Source organism: Octopus bimaculoides, chromosome 27 (genome assembly GCF_046866305.1).
Source record: "Octopus bimaculoides isolate indiv1 chromosome 27, ASM4686630v1, whole genome shotgun sequence".
In the NCBI taxonomy this organism is placed as follows: Eukaryota; Metazoa; Mollusca; class Cephalopoda; order Octopoda; family Octopodidae; genus Octopus; species Octopus bimaculoides.
This window is the reverse complement of record NC_142954.1, coordinates 21,836,285-21,848,784: the sequence shown is the minus strand read 5'-3', so window position 1 is coordinate 21,848,784 and position 12,500 is coordinate 21,836,285. Positions and strand designations below refer to the sequence as shown.

Below are 12,500 nucleotides of genomic sequence, written 5' to 3'. Positions count from 1 at the left end.
CACATAAATACATTTGTAGGTTTTTTTCTTTTCTTACATACATATCTATTCTAAGCCAACATTACTCGATAAGAAATCCGTCTTTGTTTTTAAAAAGAAACCCAATGAAACAAACAAAACATACACCAGCGCCAGAATTGCGACATAGCTCCGTGTTTAAGCAGCGACACCATCAACCGTTGTATACAAATTTCTTATCTACGATTATCACACACACACACACTTACACACATACACACACTTACACACATACACACACTTACACACATACACACACCAGTGAGCAGAATAGTTCAATCACCTTTTCAATTTACAACAGCGATCGAGTTTATTTTTACGAAAGAAAGGAAGAAAAAAGACCAAGAAAAACAAATTCAGGGTTATAATTGACAAGGACATATGCACCGAAACAGCGACAACCGGGTGGCGGAGTCATTTGGAATGTTGGCGAGAATTCTTCCAGGTCATTCGTTGGTAGCCGCTGCATTCGGAGTTCATATCGTATCGAGGTCAACTTTGCCTATTTTGTTTATCTTTTAATGAGGTCGACTGTTCAAATACCAGAAAAATACTGAGATCAATATTTCTACTTCAGGCAAAAATGAGTAACGCGGCGATGGACTGGCGTCCTGTCCAGCTGGGGAACACATGCACCCGGGAAACTGGGCCCATGGGCCTGGCTAGGCTTTAAAAGGGCGCATTTATTATTATTATTATTATTATTATTATATATATATATATATATATATATATATATATATATATATATATATATATATATATATATATATATAACAAATAATAAATGAGTATATGCATATATACGCACAAGTATGTGCATACCTACATCTACCTGTATATATAGGTGCATATCTGGGTACAGGACATTGCAAACAAAACGTAGACAAGAAAATAATAATAACCAGAGTACAGAAAACACACAAGCCACATAGAGAACATTTTCCTTCATTAGCTGCCACCATTCTAACACAGGCGTTTCGAAGAGTTAGGGCGTGTGTATATAAATATATACATATAGATACGTATATACATACATTTATATATATATATTTATATAAAGGGCATTATTACAGAAAAATAATAACGCCACACAGTGGACTTCACAAAATAACCACATTTAGTACCTAATGCGAGGAAAAACAACCAACAGAAGACGACCAACTTTCTTTTAAATAAACTTAACTGTGTATCTTGGGAATAGATATTTCCCTTATGAATTTTTTTACACACTGGCTTCTTGATAAAATTCTTGTAAAAGAGTTTTATCCCTTTTTGAATTTATTTATCAAATATTTACACGGAATATATTCAATGTTGAATTTTTATTCCTGTCTCCACACGTGTACCCAAAAGCAACCCGGAAGTATTCCCGCTTCTTTGATGAAGATATATACAGATAAACTTCATTCCCTTTACTCTGTCGGATACGTAGTGTGTTCGTTTTTGGTGAGGTGAGAATTCTGTTTATTTATATATATTTTTGGGACAATACTGTGCTGATGAACGAAATCTAGATTCATTCTAGTAATCGCGAAATCGGTCGATACACAGTTAAGTTTATTTAAAAGAAAGTTGGTCGTCTTCTGTTGGTTGTTTTTCCTCGCATTAGGTACTAAATGTGGTTATTTTGAGAAGTCCACTGTGTGGCGTTATTATTTTTCTGTAATAATGCCCTTTATATAAATATAAACGAATAATTATATTCTTGGGAATAGAAATTTCCCTTATGAATTTTTTTACACACTGGCTTCTTGATAAAATTCTTGTAGAAGAGTTTTATCCCTTTTTGAATTTATATATATATAAATATATATATATATATATATATATATATATATAAATATATATATATATATATATATATATATATATATATATATATATACACACATATATCTATCTATCTATCTATAATTATTAGCAGGATCCAAAAAATCGAGGTATTTTATGGTTAATTAATGCGGTACTTTGATCTCTTGTACCTTCGTTATAAATTCGCATTTGTACCTCTCTTCATAGGTACATTGTTATGTACCGACAAATTAACACAAAAACCTGGATATACGAGGTTTTTCGGCAGATTCTCCAAATCCAACTTATTAGCGGCACAGTAAAGATCTGTAAGACACCCCAAAGATTCTCCTTCAGAGATTCTTATATGGAAAGATGCACACACCCAAGTGTATGCATCGAGGGTTCAACCAACACACCTATTCAGCCACGTATTTACAAACACCAGGGGCACTCGTAACTCATAAGGCCTTGTCGCTTTTATTAGCAACCGGCTTGAACTCTCAGAAGAACTTGAATAAAACTCAAAGGAAACACACACACACACACACACACACACAATACCTACATACATATATTAGCAGGAAAGAAATAACGAAGTTGGTGGCAAATTTCTTGAAAAACGAACCACGAAAATGCCTGATAAATACATTGTTGGAAATACAGCGTTCAAGTCCTTTATAATAGTTAAACAGTTCAATAAATAAACAAACAAAGAAACGAGAAAACAAACAAACAAACAAATAAATAAATAAATAAATAAATAAGAAAGGTTTTAATTCTGACGCAATCTAAACAAAGCGAAAAAAAATTCTCATTGAAGTCTTCGTAATAAACAACGTTCTGGGTTTCTCCACCTTGAGCCTCGACATAAAGATTGTTCTTGCTTGCTAAACGATAAAGATCTAAGATATTGCAGCCGATCAGAGAAGCACGGCTCTTCCAACTGCAGTTCAGTTACGTCCTAAGGTCGGACGCTCGTCTTAGGGTTCGTTGATGGATGTTTACGAAGCTTAGTCGAATGGTGACAAGGAGTCTCTTGAACTGAAATGCCATATCAACAGGACTGATAATGATTCTGGGAATGGACACATCATTTTATTTGTCACTTCCGGAAACTATTGTAGCATCAATAACGTTGGTGTATGGAGATTCTTATCAGCCTTTCTCTAGACATGGAGGATCCAGATTACGAAGAAGAAGCATAATGGACACACGACTTCTATAAACTTATGCGCATGTGCAAATATCACACACAAACACGCACACACACACACACACACACACACACACACACACACACACACACACACACACATGCAAACGTGCGCGCTTTGCAAGTAGAGCACATTTGAAAATCAATGCGTGCACAAAAACGAGTGCGTTCACGAAAGTTTAATTGCCTAAAGAAAGGGTAATTAATAATTAATTATACAGTAAAACCCTGATTAATGCTTTAGATACATTAAAGGCAGCGAACCGGCAGAATCGTTAGCGCCGGACAAAATGCTTAGCGGCATTTCGTCCGTTTTCACGTTCTGAGTTCAAATTTCGTCGATGCCGGCTTCGCCTTTCATCCTTTCGGGGTTCAATAAAATAAGTACCAGTTGAACACTGGGGTCGATATAATCAACTCCCTACCTCCCCTGAAATTGCTGGCCTTGTGCCAAAATTTGAAATCAATGCTGTAGATACATTTCTAAAAAAATAACTGTGCCGAGTTTCGGCATTTCATGATTTAAACATCCAGGTGTAACCATGGCTGTGTTGTTAAGAAGCTTGCTCTGCAGTCACGGGGTTTCAGGTTCAGTCCTAGATTGCGACACTTCAGGAACAGTCACCCCGCCCGGGTCAGCCAATAGCTTAGGAGGGAATTTGGTAGACGAAAATTATGGAAGCCCGTCATATATATCACACACGCACGCACGCACGCACGCACACACACACACACACACACACACACACGAGTGGCCGTGTGATAAGTTGCTTGCTTCCCAACCACATGGTTTCGGGTTCAGTCCTACTGCGTGGCACCTTGGGCAAGTATCTTCTACCGTGGCCTCGGGCCCGACCAAAGCCTTGTGAGTGAATTTTGTAGACAGAAACTGAAAGAAGCCCATCGTATATATATATATATATATAAATATATATATATATATATATATATATATATATATATATAAATATATATATATATTTGTGTTTGTGTTTGTGTGTGTGTGTAGAAGGTTGAAAAGGAACACACGAGTTGATATATATAGAAAAAAAAGTCAAGGTAGAATAAATACCAGGTTAAAAAGAAAATAAGTACTGAAATTCCTCAAGCAGGTGCCCCAGTATGGCCTTGTGAGTGGATTTGGTAGACGGAAACTGAAAGAAGCCCGTCATATATATATATATATATGTGTGTGTGTGTGTGTGTGTCTGTGTTTGTCCCCCCACCATCGCTTGACAACCGATGCTGGTGTGTTTACGTCCCCGTAACTTAGCGGTTAGGCAAAAGAGACCGATAGGATAAGTACTAGGCATGCAAAGAATAAGTCCCGGGGTCGATTTGCTCGACTAAAGGCGGTGCTCCAGCATGGCCACAGTCAAATGACTGAAACAAGTAAAAGAATAAAAGAGTATCTTTAAAAATTTAACCGGTTTCAAAAAAGTTGAAGTCGAAAGACGTGGCCCATGCCGCAGCTGTCTTGCTTCCCCATTTTTTAAAAATAGGGAATTAATGGCCTAAATTAGTATGTTTTGAATAGGACTTGATTGATAGAGGAAAGTTACATGACTGGTCTTAGGAATTTTTGTAGGTTACCCGTATGTTAATATCAAGTGACAATGTTTAGCGGAATAAGTTATGGCTGACTGAACATGTCTAGTGATACTACCAAACAATCAATGCTCTCAATGTTTTCTGTTACAGTTTAAGACTTGGTTTGTACTTTTGTATGAAAGTGTTTTCTTTGTTGATTTGTGCTTCAACTGTGATATTCACTGAACATAGATGGAGTGGAAAGACCTGGAATTTGACAGACTTATTGTTTGCACATATGTCTATAGTGGAGTGGAGGCGCAATGGCCCAGTGGTTAGGGCAGCAGACTCGCGGTCCTAGGGTCGCGGTTTCGATTCCCAGACCGGGCGTTGTGAGTGTTTATTGAGCGAAAACACCTAAAGCTCCACGAGGCTCCGGCAGGGGATGGTGGCGAACCCTGCTGTACTCTTTCACCACAACTTTCTCTCACTCTTACTTCTTGTTTCTGTTGTGCCTCTAATTCAAAGGGTCAGCCTTGTCATACTCTGTGTCACACTGAATATCCCCGAGAACTACGTTAAGGGTACACGTGTCTGTGGAGTGCTCAGCCACTTGCACGTTAATTTCACGAGCAGGCTGTTCCGTTGATCGGATCAACTGGAACCCTCGACGTCGTAAGCGACGGAGTACCAACAACAACAACTATAGTGGAATCTGTCTAGTACTGGCGTCTTAGCAGTATTTCGCCCATCGCTAAGTTCTGAGTTCAAATTCCGCTGAGGTCGACTTTGCCTTTCATCCTTTCGGGAGACGATAAATTAAGTACCAGTGAAACACTGGGGTCGATGTAATCGACTAGTCTCCACCCCACGAATTTCAGGCCTTGTACCTTTAATAGAAAGGGTTATCATTACTATTATTATTAATGATAACGTCATCAGAACAATATGAGACATTAAATGGAATCGAAGTCGTTGTCATTTGAAGCGGAGGCAGTTGGAAACGTTGTGGGAAGATGTGTGGAAGGAAAGGTTGGTGGTGGTGGGTGGGTGGGCAGCGGAGATAATTTGAAATATTAATGGCTTCAGGAATATTCTTAAAAACTTCGTGATGAGGAATATTTTAGTATCTAATTGAAAGAAATCAGTGTTCTGTCTGCCTCTCTCTCTCTCTCTCTCTCTCTCTCTCTCTCTATATATATATATATATATATATATATATATATATACGTGCGTGTGTGTGTGTGTGTGTGTGTGTATCCTGACGAAAATATTATCGAAGAATTCAGAATAGAATGGTGAATTATGATATATATATATATATATGTGTGTGTGTGTGTGTGTGTGTGTGTGTGTGTGTGTGTGTATATGGATATATACACACATGCATATGCGTGTATATATGGTATTTTATATAATAGTTTTGTTAGTTTTCTGTTTTGTGATTCAATCCGGTGCAGACAAACAGACATACATTCATACTCTGAAGAATATAAATTATGCACACACATGTACACACACACACGCGCATATATATATATATATATATATATATATATATATATATCACATAACACATGTACATACGTGCACGTATACACCCCCACACATATACACCTATATATATATATATATATATATATATATATATATATATATATATATATATATATGCATTTCTGTGCATGTGTTTGTACACACATTCGTTCTCAGTGGACATAGAGAAGTTCATGTTATACCGGTATGCTCCGTATGGCCGAAATACGAATCTGATGACACGGGTCACCAACATTCTAGCGGTCAAATTCTGGTTGTAAAATCTACAAAACTAAAAGCCGCCTACGATAAAAAGGGAGAGAAGAGTAACCAGTATTACGTCATATCCCGAAGATGAGGTTGAGACAGTCGGGGTACTTTGATAAAAATGAATTTGTGAACTCACTTGTTCCAAAGTAACAACGAAGATATGAGACGCAGTGGGAACAGAAGCTTTATAAAATAAATTAAATTAGAACGTCGATACGTTTTTAATATACGACGACTATAGAAGCTGTTGCCCATACATACATGCATATCCGTTTCTCTAATTCCGTTTTTCTCTTCTTCATCGTTTTCTATCCATCTGTCTCTGTCTCTCTCTTTCCCTCTTTCTCTTTTTCTCTTTCGTTGCTCACACGTGACCATCGTCCATCTTTCTTTTCATCATGTGATCATCTTTCTTTTCCTTCAAGACTGCCCTAAGGACTGGACGTATTCTATCTCTCTCTTCTATCTTTTCAAAGAAAATATTTTTCCAGCGTTCGCTATTTTACCCTTGTTCTAGTCTATTAATTAAAAAACACGTGGAAGTTATTTTTTGCTAGTATTATGTAACTACAAATATCAGTCTATCTACCTGCTTATCTACCTATGCATTTCCTCTTTACCAGTCTATCTATCTAGCCATCCATCTATGTACTCTGCTCTGTTTTCCCCACCACCTCAACCGCATCATCACATCGTACGCTGACTCTTCTCTAGTGGCTGACCTACTTATATCCCCCACCCCGCCTTTTGCTTTAACCTATTTCACTTATCGCTCCTTACTTTTGCTCAATAATATTAGTACAAAACTGGTGCAACTTCAATTCTTATTATTATTCGTTTTATTTTATTACTATTATTATTGTTTGATCAAAGGCGATGATTTGGCAAAATCGTTAGCACGCTAAAAAAAAAAAGAAAAAAACATTGTGACATTTCGTCCGTCTTTTACGTTTTGAGTTCAAATTCCGTCGGGGTCCACTTTGCCTTTCATCCTTTCGATGTAATCAACTAGTTCCCTCCCGCAAAACTTAAGGCCTTGTACCTTTAGTAGAAAGGATTATCGTTTGATCAGGTGGGGATGTTGGCTTGCTCGCCTAGCGATGGGGTGGTGTCATTCTAAGGCTAAAACGATGCAAGGTGCATTGTGACCAGCGATGTGTAACAATATCGGATAGTCTAGTCGGTTACGTGAGAATCACATCACGTGGTCTCGTGATTATTATTTTAATTTTAATTAAGGCAGAATGCTTAGCGGCATTTCGTCCGTCTTTACGTTCAGAGTTCAAATTCCGCCGAGGTTGACTTTGTCTTTCATCCTTTCGGAGTCGATAAAATAAGTACCAGTTAAGTTCTGGGGCCGATGTAATCGACTTGCCCCGTCCCCGCGAAATTGCTAGCCTTGCGCTAAAATTTGAAATTATTATTCAGGTTGCGAGCAAGCATAATCGTTAGCCCCTGTCTGTAAGTTCCGAGTTCAAATTCCACCGAGATCGACTTTGCTTTTATCCTTTTCGGGATCGATAAAATAAGTACCAGCTGAACACGGGAATCGATGTAATTGAAATTTCATATTCATTTAGAAAATATATTGGTTTTTAACTGTTTTTATTTCTATATACACCATTATATACAACAAGCTACAGATAGGGAATTTTGACAATCGATGCCTGTGTATGCGATGGGTTTAGTAAATTAGATATTTCGAAAATTGAGACGTCCGTGAGATAGATGGTAGCTTAATATCTTTTAAAATTAAGTTGAGAAATACATATGTGTGTATGTCTGTGTATATACATAGATGCCGTAGAGGCGCAATGGCCCAGTGGTTAGGGCAGCGGACTCGCAGTCATAGGATCGCGGTTTCGATTCCCAGACCAGGCGTTGTGAGTGTCTATTGAGCGAAAACACCTAAAAGCTCCACGAGGCTCCGGCAGGAGATGGTGGCGAACCCTGCCGTACTCTTTCACCACAACTTTCTCTCACTCTTACTTCCTGTTTCTGTTGTGCCTGTAATTCAAAGGGTCAGCCTTGTCACACTGTGTCACGCTGAATATCCCCGAGAACTACGTTAAGGGTACACGTGTCTGGAGTGCTCAGCCACTTGCACGTTAATTTCACGAGCAGGCTGTTCCGTTTAATCGGATCAACTGGAACCTTCGACGTCGTAAGCGACGGAGTGCCAACACACACATACATAGATGCCACACAGACATTTTCTGCTGATGAACTAACGCTATATTCTGGTAATATGATCAGCATCAACTGACAATTAGAACTAGTCACAACATTCTCACGAGATATAGGAATGGTGTTTGGGCAAGATAAATAGACCTTGATCAGCAAAAAATACATAAGTTTGACAGATTCCCAATTCTATTCAGAACAACGTACTACTCGTCATGTGTGAACACGTTTGTAGGGCGAGAGATCGAGGTAAAACAGTGATAGGTAAGTAGGTAGAGAGATGGATAGATGGATAGAAAGATCTAGTTAGATAGATAAATAGACAAACAGATAGACAAGCAAGCAGACATATAGATAGATAGATGGAAGGATAGATAGATGAATAGATAGATAGATACATAGATGGCCAGATAGACATATAGGTGGATAGATAGACAGATAGATAAATCGATAGAGACAGAAAAATAGACAGACAGATAGACAGATAGATAGACAAATAAACAGACAGACAGACAGATAAATAGATAGATAAATAGATACAGATGAACAAATATATTGATAGACAAATAGATAGATAGACAGAGAGACAGACAGTCAGACAGACATACACACATTAATTGATAGATAGAAAGATAGATAGATGGTATTTCTTACTATGTTGAAAGTTACTAGTTAAAATTTTATTTTAAAAAAATTGAATGTTTAATCGCAAGTCTTCTCAAAAGCAATTCAAAATATGGTAATTTATCATTTTCTTTCCATTTTCAAATATATTTCTTTTAAAAGAATCTTTTTCCATTTTCGAAAGTGGTAGCTTAATATCTTTTAAAATCAAGTTGAGAAATACATATGTGTGTATGTCTGTGTCTATACATAGATGCCACACAGACATTTTCTGCTGATGAACCAACATTATATTCTGGTAATATGATCAATATCAATTGATAATTAGAACTAGTCACAACATTCTCACGAGATATAGGAATGGTGTCTGGGCAAGATGAATGCTCAAACATACATGATAGTCAACCGAAGAAAGATAGTCGACGAGACGGACAATAAGTATTAAAACGGCTTGTTTAGCTCCACAATGTCTAATGATGAAAGCTACTTGGAATCAGTGAGAATGTTGCATAGGTTGGTGCTGTGACTTGTTGTCGGCACTCCGTCGCTTACGACGACGAGGGTTCCAGTTGATCCGATCAACGGAACAGCCTGCTCGTGAAATTAACGTGCAAGTGGCTGAGCACTCCAAAGACACGTGTACCCTTAACGTAGTTCTTAGGGACATACAGCGTGACACAGTGTGACAAGGCTGACCCTTTGAATTACAGGCACAACAGAAACAGGAAACAAGAGTGAGAGAAAGTTGTGGTGGAAGAGTACAGCAGGGTTCGCCACCAATCCCCTGCCGGAGCCTCAGGTGTTTTCGCTCAATAAACACTCACAACGCCCGGTCTGGGAATCGAAACCGCGAACCTATAACCGCGAGTCCGCTGCCCTAACCACTGGGCCATTGCGCCTCCACGGTGCTGTGACTAAAGCCAGGATAACAAAAGAGTTCTTCTGTAGACTCCGAAAAATATGGAACTCAGAGCCGTCTGCATTCAACAAGACCATATCTGACAATGTTTTTGCAGTGCCAGTTCTAGTGCCAACATTTGGGACATTGGACTGGACACTCGACGAGATACGCAACCTGGACATCAAAACCAGAAAGATACTACCACTGGAAACTTCCACGTTAGCAGCAAACAGCGATAGGATTTATGTGAGACGAAGTAATTGCGGTAGAGGTATAAGGTAAGTTCAAACAACCTTTGAATGTCGCATTGTATCATTCAGACAGCATCTGCTGAACAGTCAAGAAAGTCAGAAAACAGGATTTGGAGGCTGTCATTTTGTACGTCACTGCACCTGTTGTCCACTGTAAACAAATGACGGACTTCTGCTTTACGCTCGCCATATAACTCCTCATAACATTTTTTATTTTTTGAAATTTTCAGAAGATTTTTGCGAATTTGGATTCTACATACGGGAATTCATACGATTATGCAAAAACCAAAACAAAATTTGGAGGGGCGGGCGTGATTTAAGGCCTATTTAGCTGTTATTTTTAGAACATAACACCACCTTAATGAATAGAATATATTTGTCAACACGTGTTTTCTCGCTTGGCTTGTTACTATGGAAACAGGCATGAATGTATCTGTGACTTACGATTGGCTAAAATTACCCCAAATTTGCAAATTTTAAAAGCTATTAACTCTTTATAGATTTATGGCGAAAATGAATTTCAAGGTATTGATTAGCATATAAGACCATATCATTACACCAAATATGAAATCAATTCGAGCAGGAATTGAAAAGATTGAAATTGGCAGCTAAACAGCAAAAAAAATCAACGGTTACCACCACCACCAAAACCACCGCCACCACCGCCGCCGCCGCCGCCAGCAACAACACCAACATCGCAACTGCCACCACTACCACCACTACTACACCCACCGCCACCAACATCGCAACCACCATCACTATCACCACCAGCACCACCAACACCATTATCACCACTTCTGCCGCCGCCGCCACCTCTAACATTTGGAGTATCTTGTTCCACCATCGTCTTCACCACTATTATTGCTGTCACAACGTCACCAATATAATCAACATTACACCACCACCACCGCCACCGCCACCACCACCACCACTGCCGGCACCTCACCATGTCCCCGTACTAACACATTAAATATTATTATCACATTAATATTATCATCACGAAGGCATTGATTACCACTACCACCACAACCACCACCGCCACCATCACAATTATCACCACACCCATATCTACTACGATTACCAACGCTACAGCCACCACAACACCATACACCATCACCACCACTAGTAAGACTACTATTACTACTGAAAATATTGATAATAATAATACTATCACCGAAATAGTCACCACCACTACCACCACCACCACTACCACTACCACCACCACCACCACTACCACTACCACCACGACTATTACCATAGCAATAACTTCGCCACCACCCACAATAACAGCGACAACAAGATATCGATATCTGTACCTGTAGGACAACTACCACCACCACAACCACCACCACAACCACCACCACCACCACCACCACCGCCGCCGCCGCCGCCGCCACACTGACACCCGAGCAACGAAGCCAATTTTACAATCTACATAGTTCAACACGAGTTAAATCTCTGCATCAGACGTCGTCGAGAGGCGGGTGGTGAATCGGGGGAAAACAACAAAGAACACAGGAAAAGTAGCAAGACAAACGACAACAACAAAAAGCTAAAAAGAAAGGAAGAAAAAAAAGGAGGGGGAAACATGGAAGGTGCCGTAAACAATGCGTACACATCCGATGGCACCGAAACGGTGACTCACAATGGTATGGAAGACAGTTTCAGACAAAGGTTTTCTGCCATGACTTTAGCGTGGAGGTCGATCGACGTCTTCACTACGTCGCGTACAAAATGTTGGACTTGGAAGGGGAATACCGCAACAGAAGACCAGGGCAGAAAGCACATTCTCCGGAATGGTAAGTTCATTTAATTCATTCAAAGCAGAAGTTCTCAACCATTCTTTTTTTCTTATCTACGGACCCCTTTGATTACTATTTTATTTTGGTAGACCCCTTTGACTAATATTTTATTTTGGTGGACCCCAATAGCCATTGGATGTTTAGAAACTAGTTTTTCGAAGCTTTTTTTTCCAAATAGGCGCAGGAGAGGCTGTGTGGTAAGTAGCTTGCTTACCAACCACATGGCTCCTGGTTCAGTCCCACTGCGTGGCACCTTGGGCAAGTGTCTTCTACCATAAGCCTCGGGCCGACCAAAGCCTTGTGAGTGAATTTGGTAGACGGAAACTGAAAGAAGCCCGTCGTATATATGTATATATATATATATATATGTATGT

At 39.2% G+C, this 12,500-nt stretch overlaps 2 protein-coding genes across 2 annotated transcripts in view; one reads left to right on the top strand and one right to left on the bottom strand.

Annotated features, from left to right (window-relative positions):
* LOC128250966 (uncharacterized) overlaps positions 1-12,500 on the bottom strand; it is a 474,572-nt gene that overhangs the window by 28,705 nt on the left and 433,367 nt on the right. The window lies entirely within an intron of this gene.
* Positions 11,762-12,500, top strand: part of LOC106869754 (protein white) — a 45,118-nt gene continuing 44,379 nt past the window's right edge. The window contains exon 1 of the mRNA XM_089343151.1: positions 11,762-12,123. Within this exon, the coding sequence (XP_089199277.1) occupies positions 11,913-12,123 (211 nt within the window). The 5' untranslated portion in view covers positions 11,762-11,912. The remainder of the gene's footprint in view (positions 12,124-12,500) is intronic.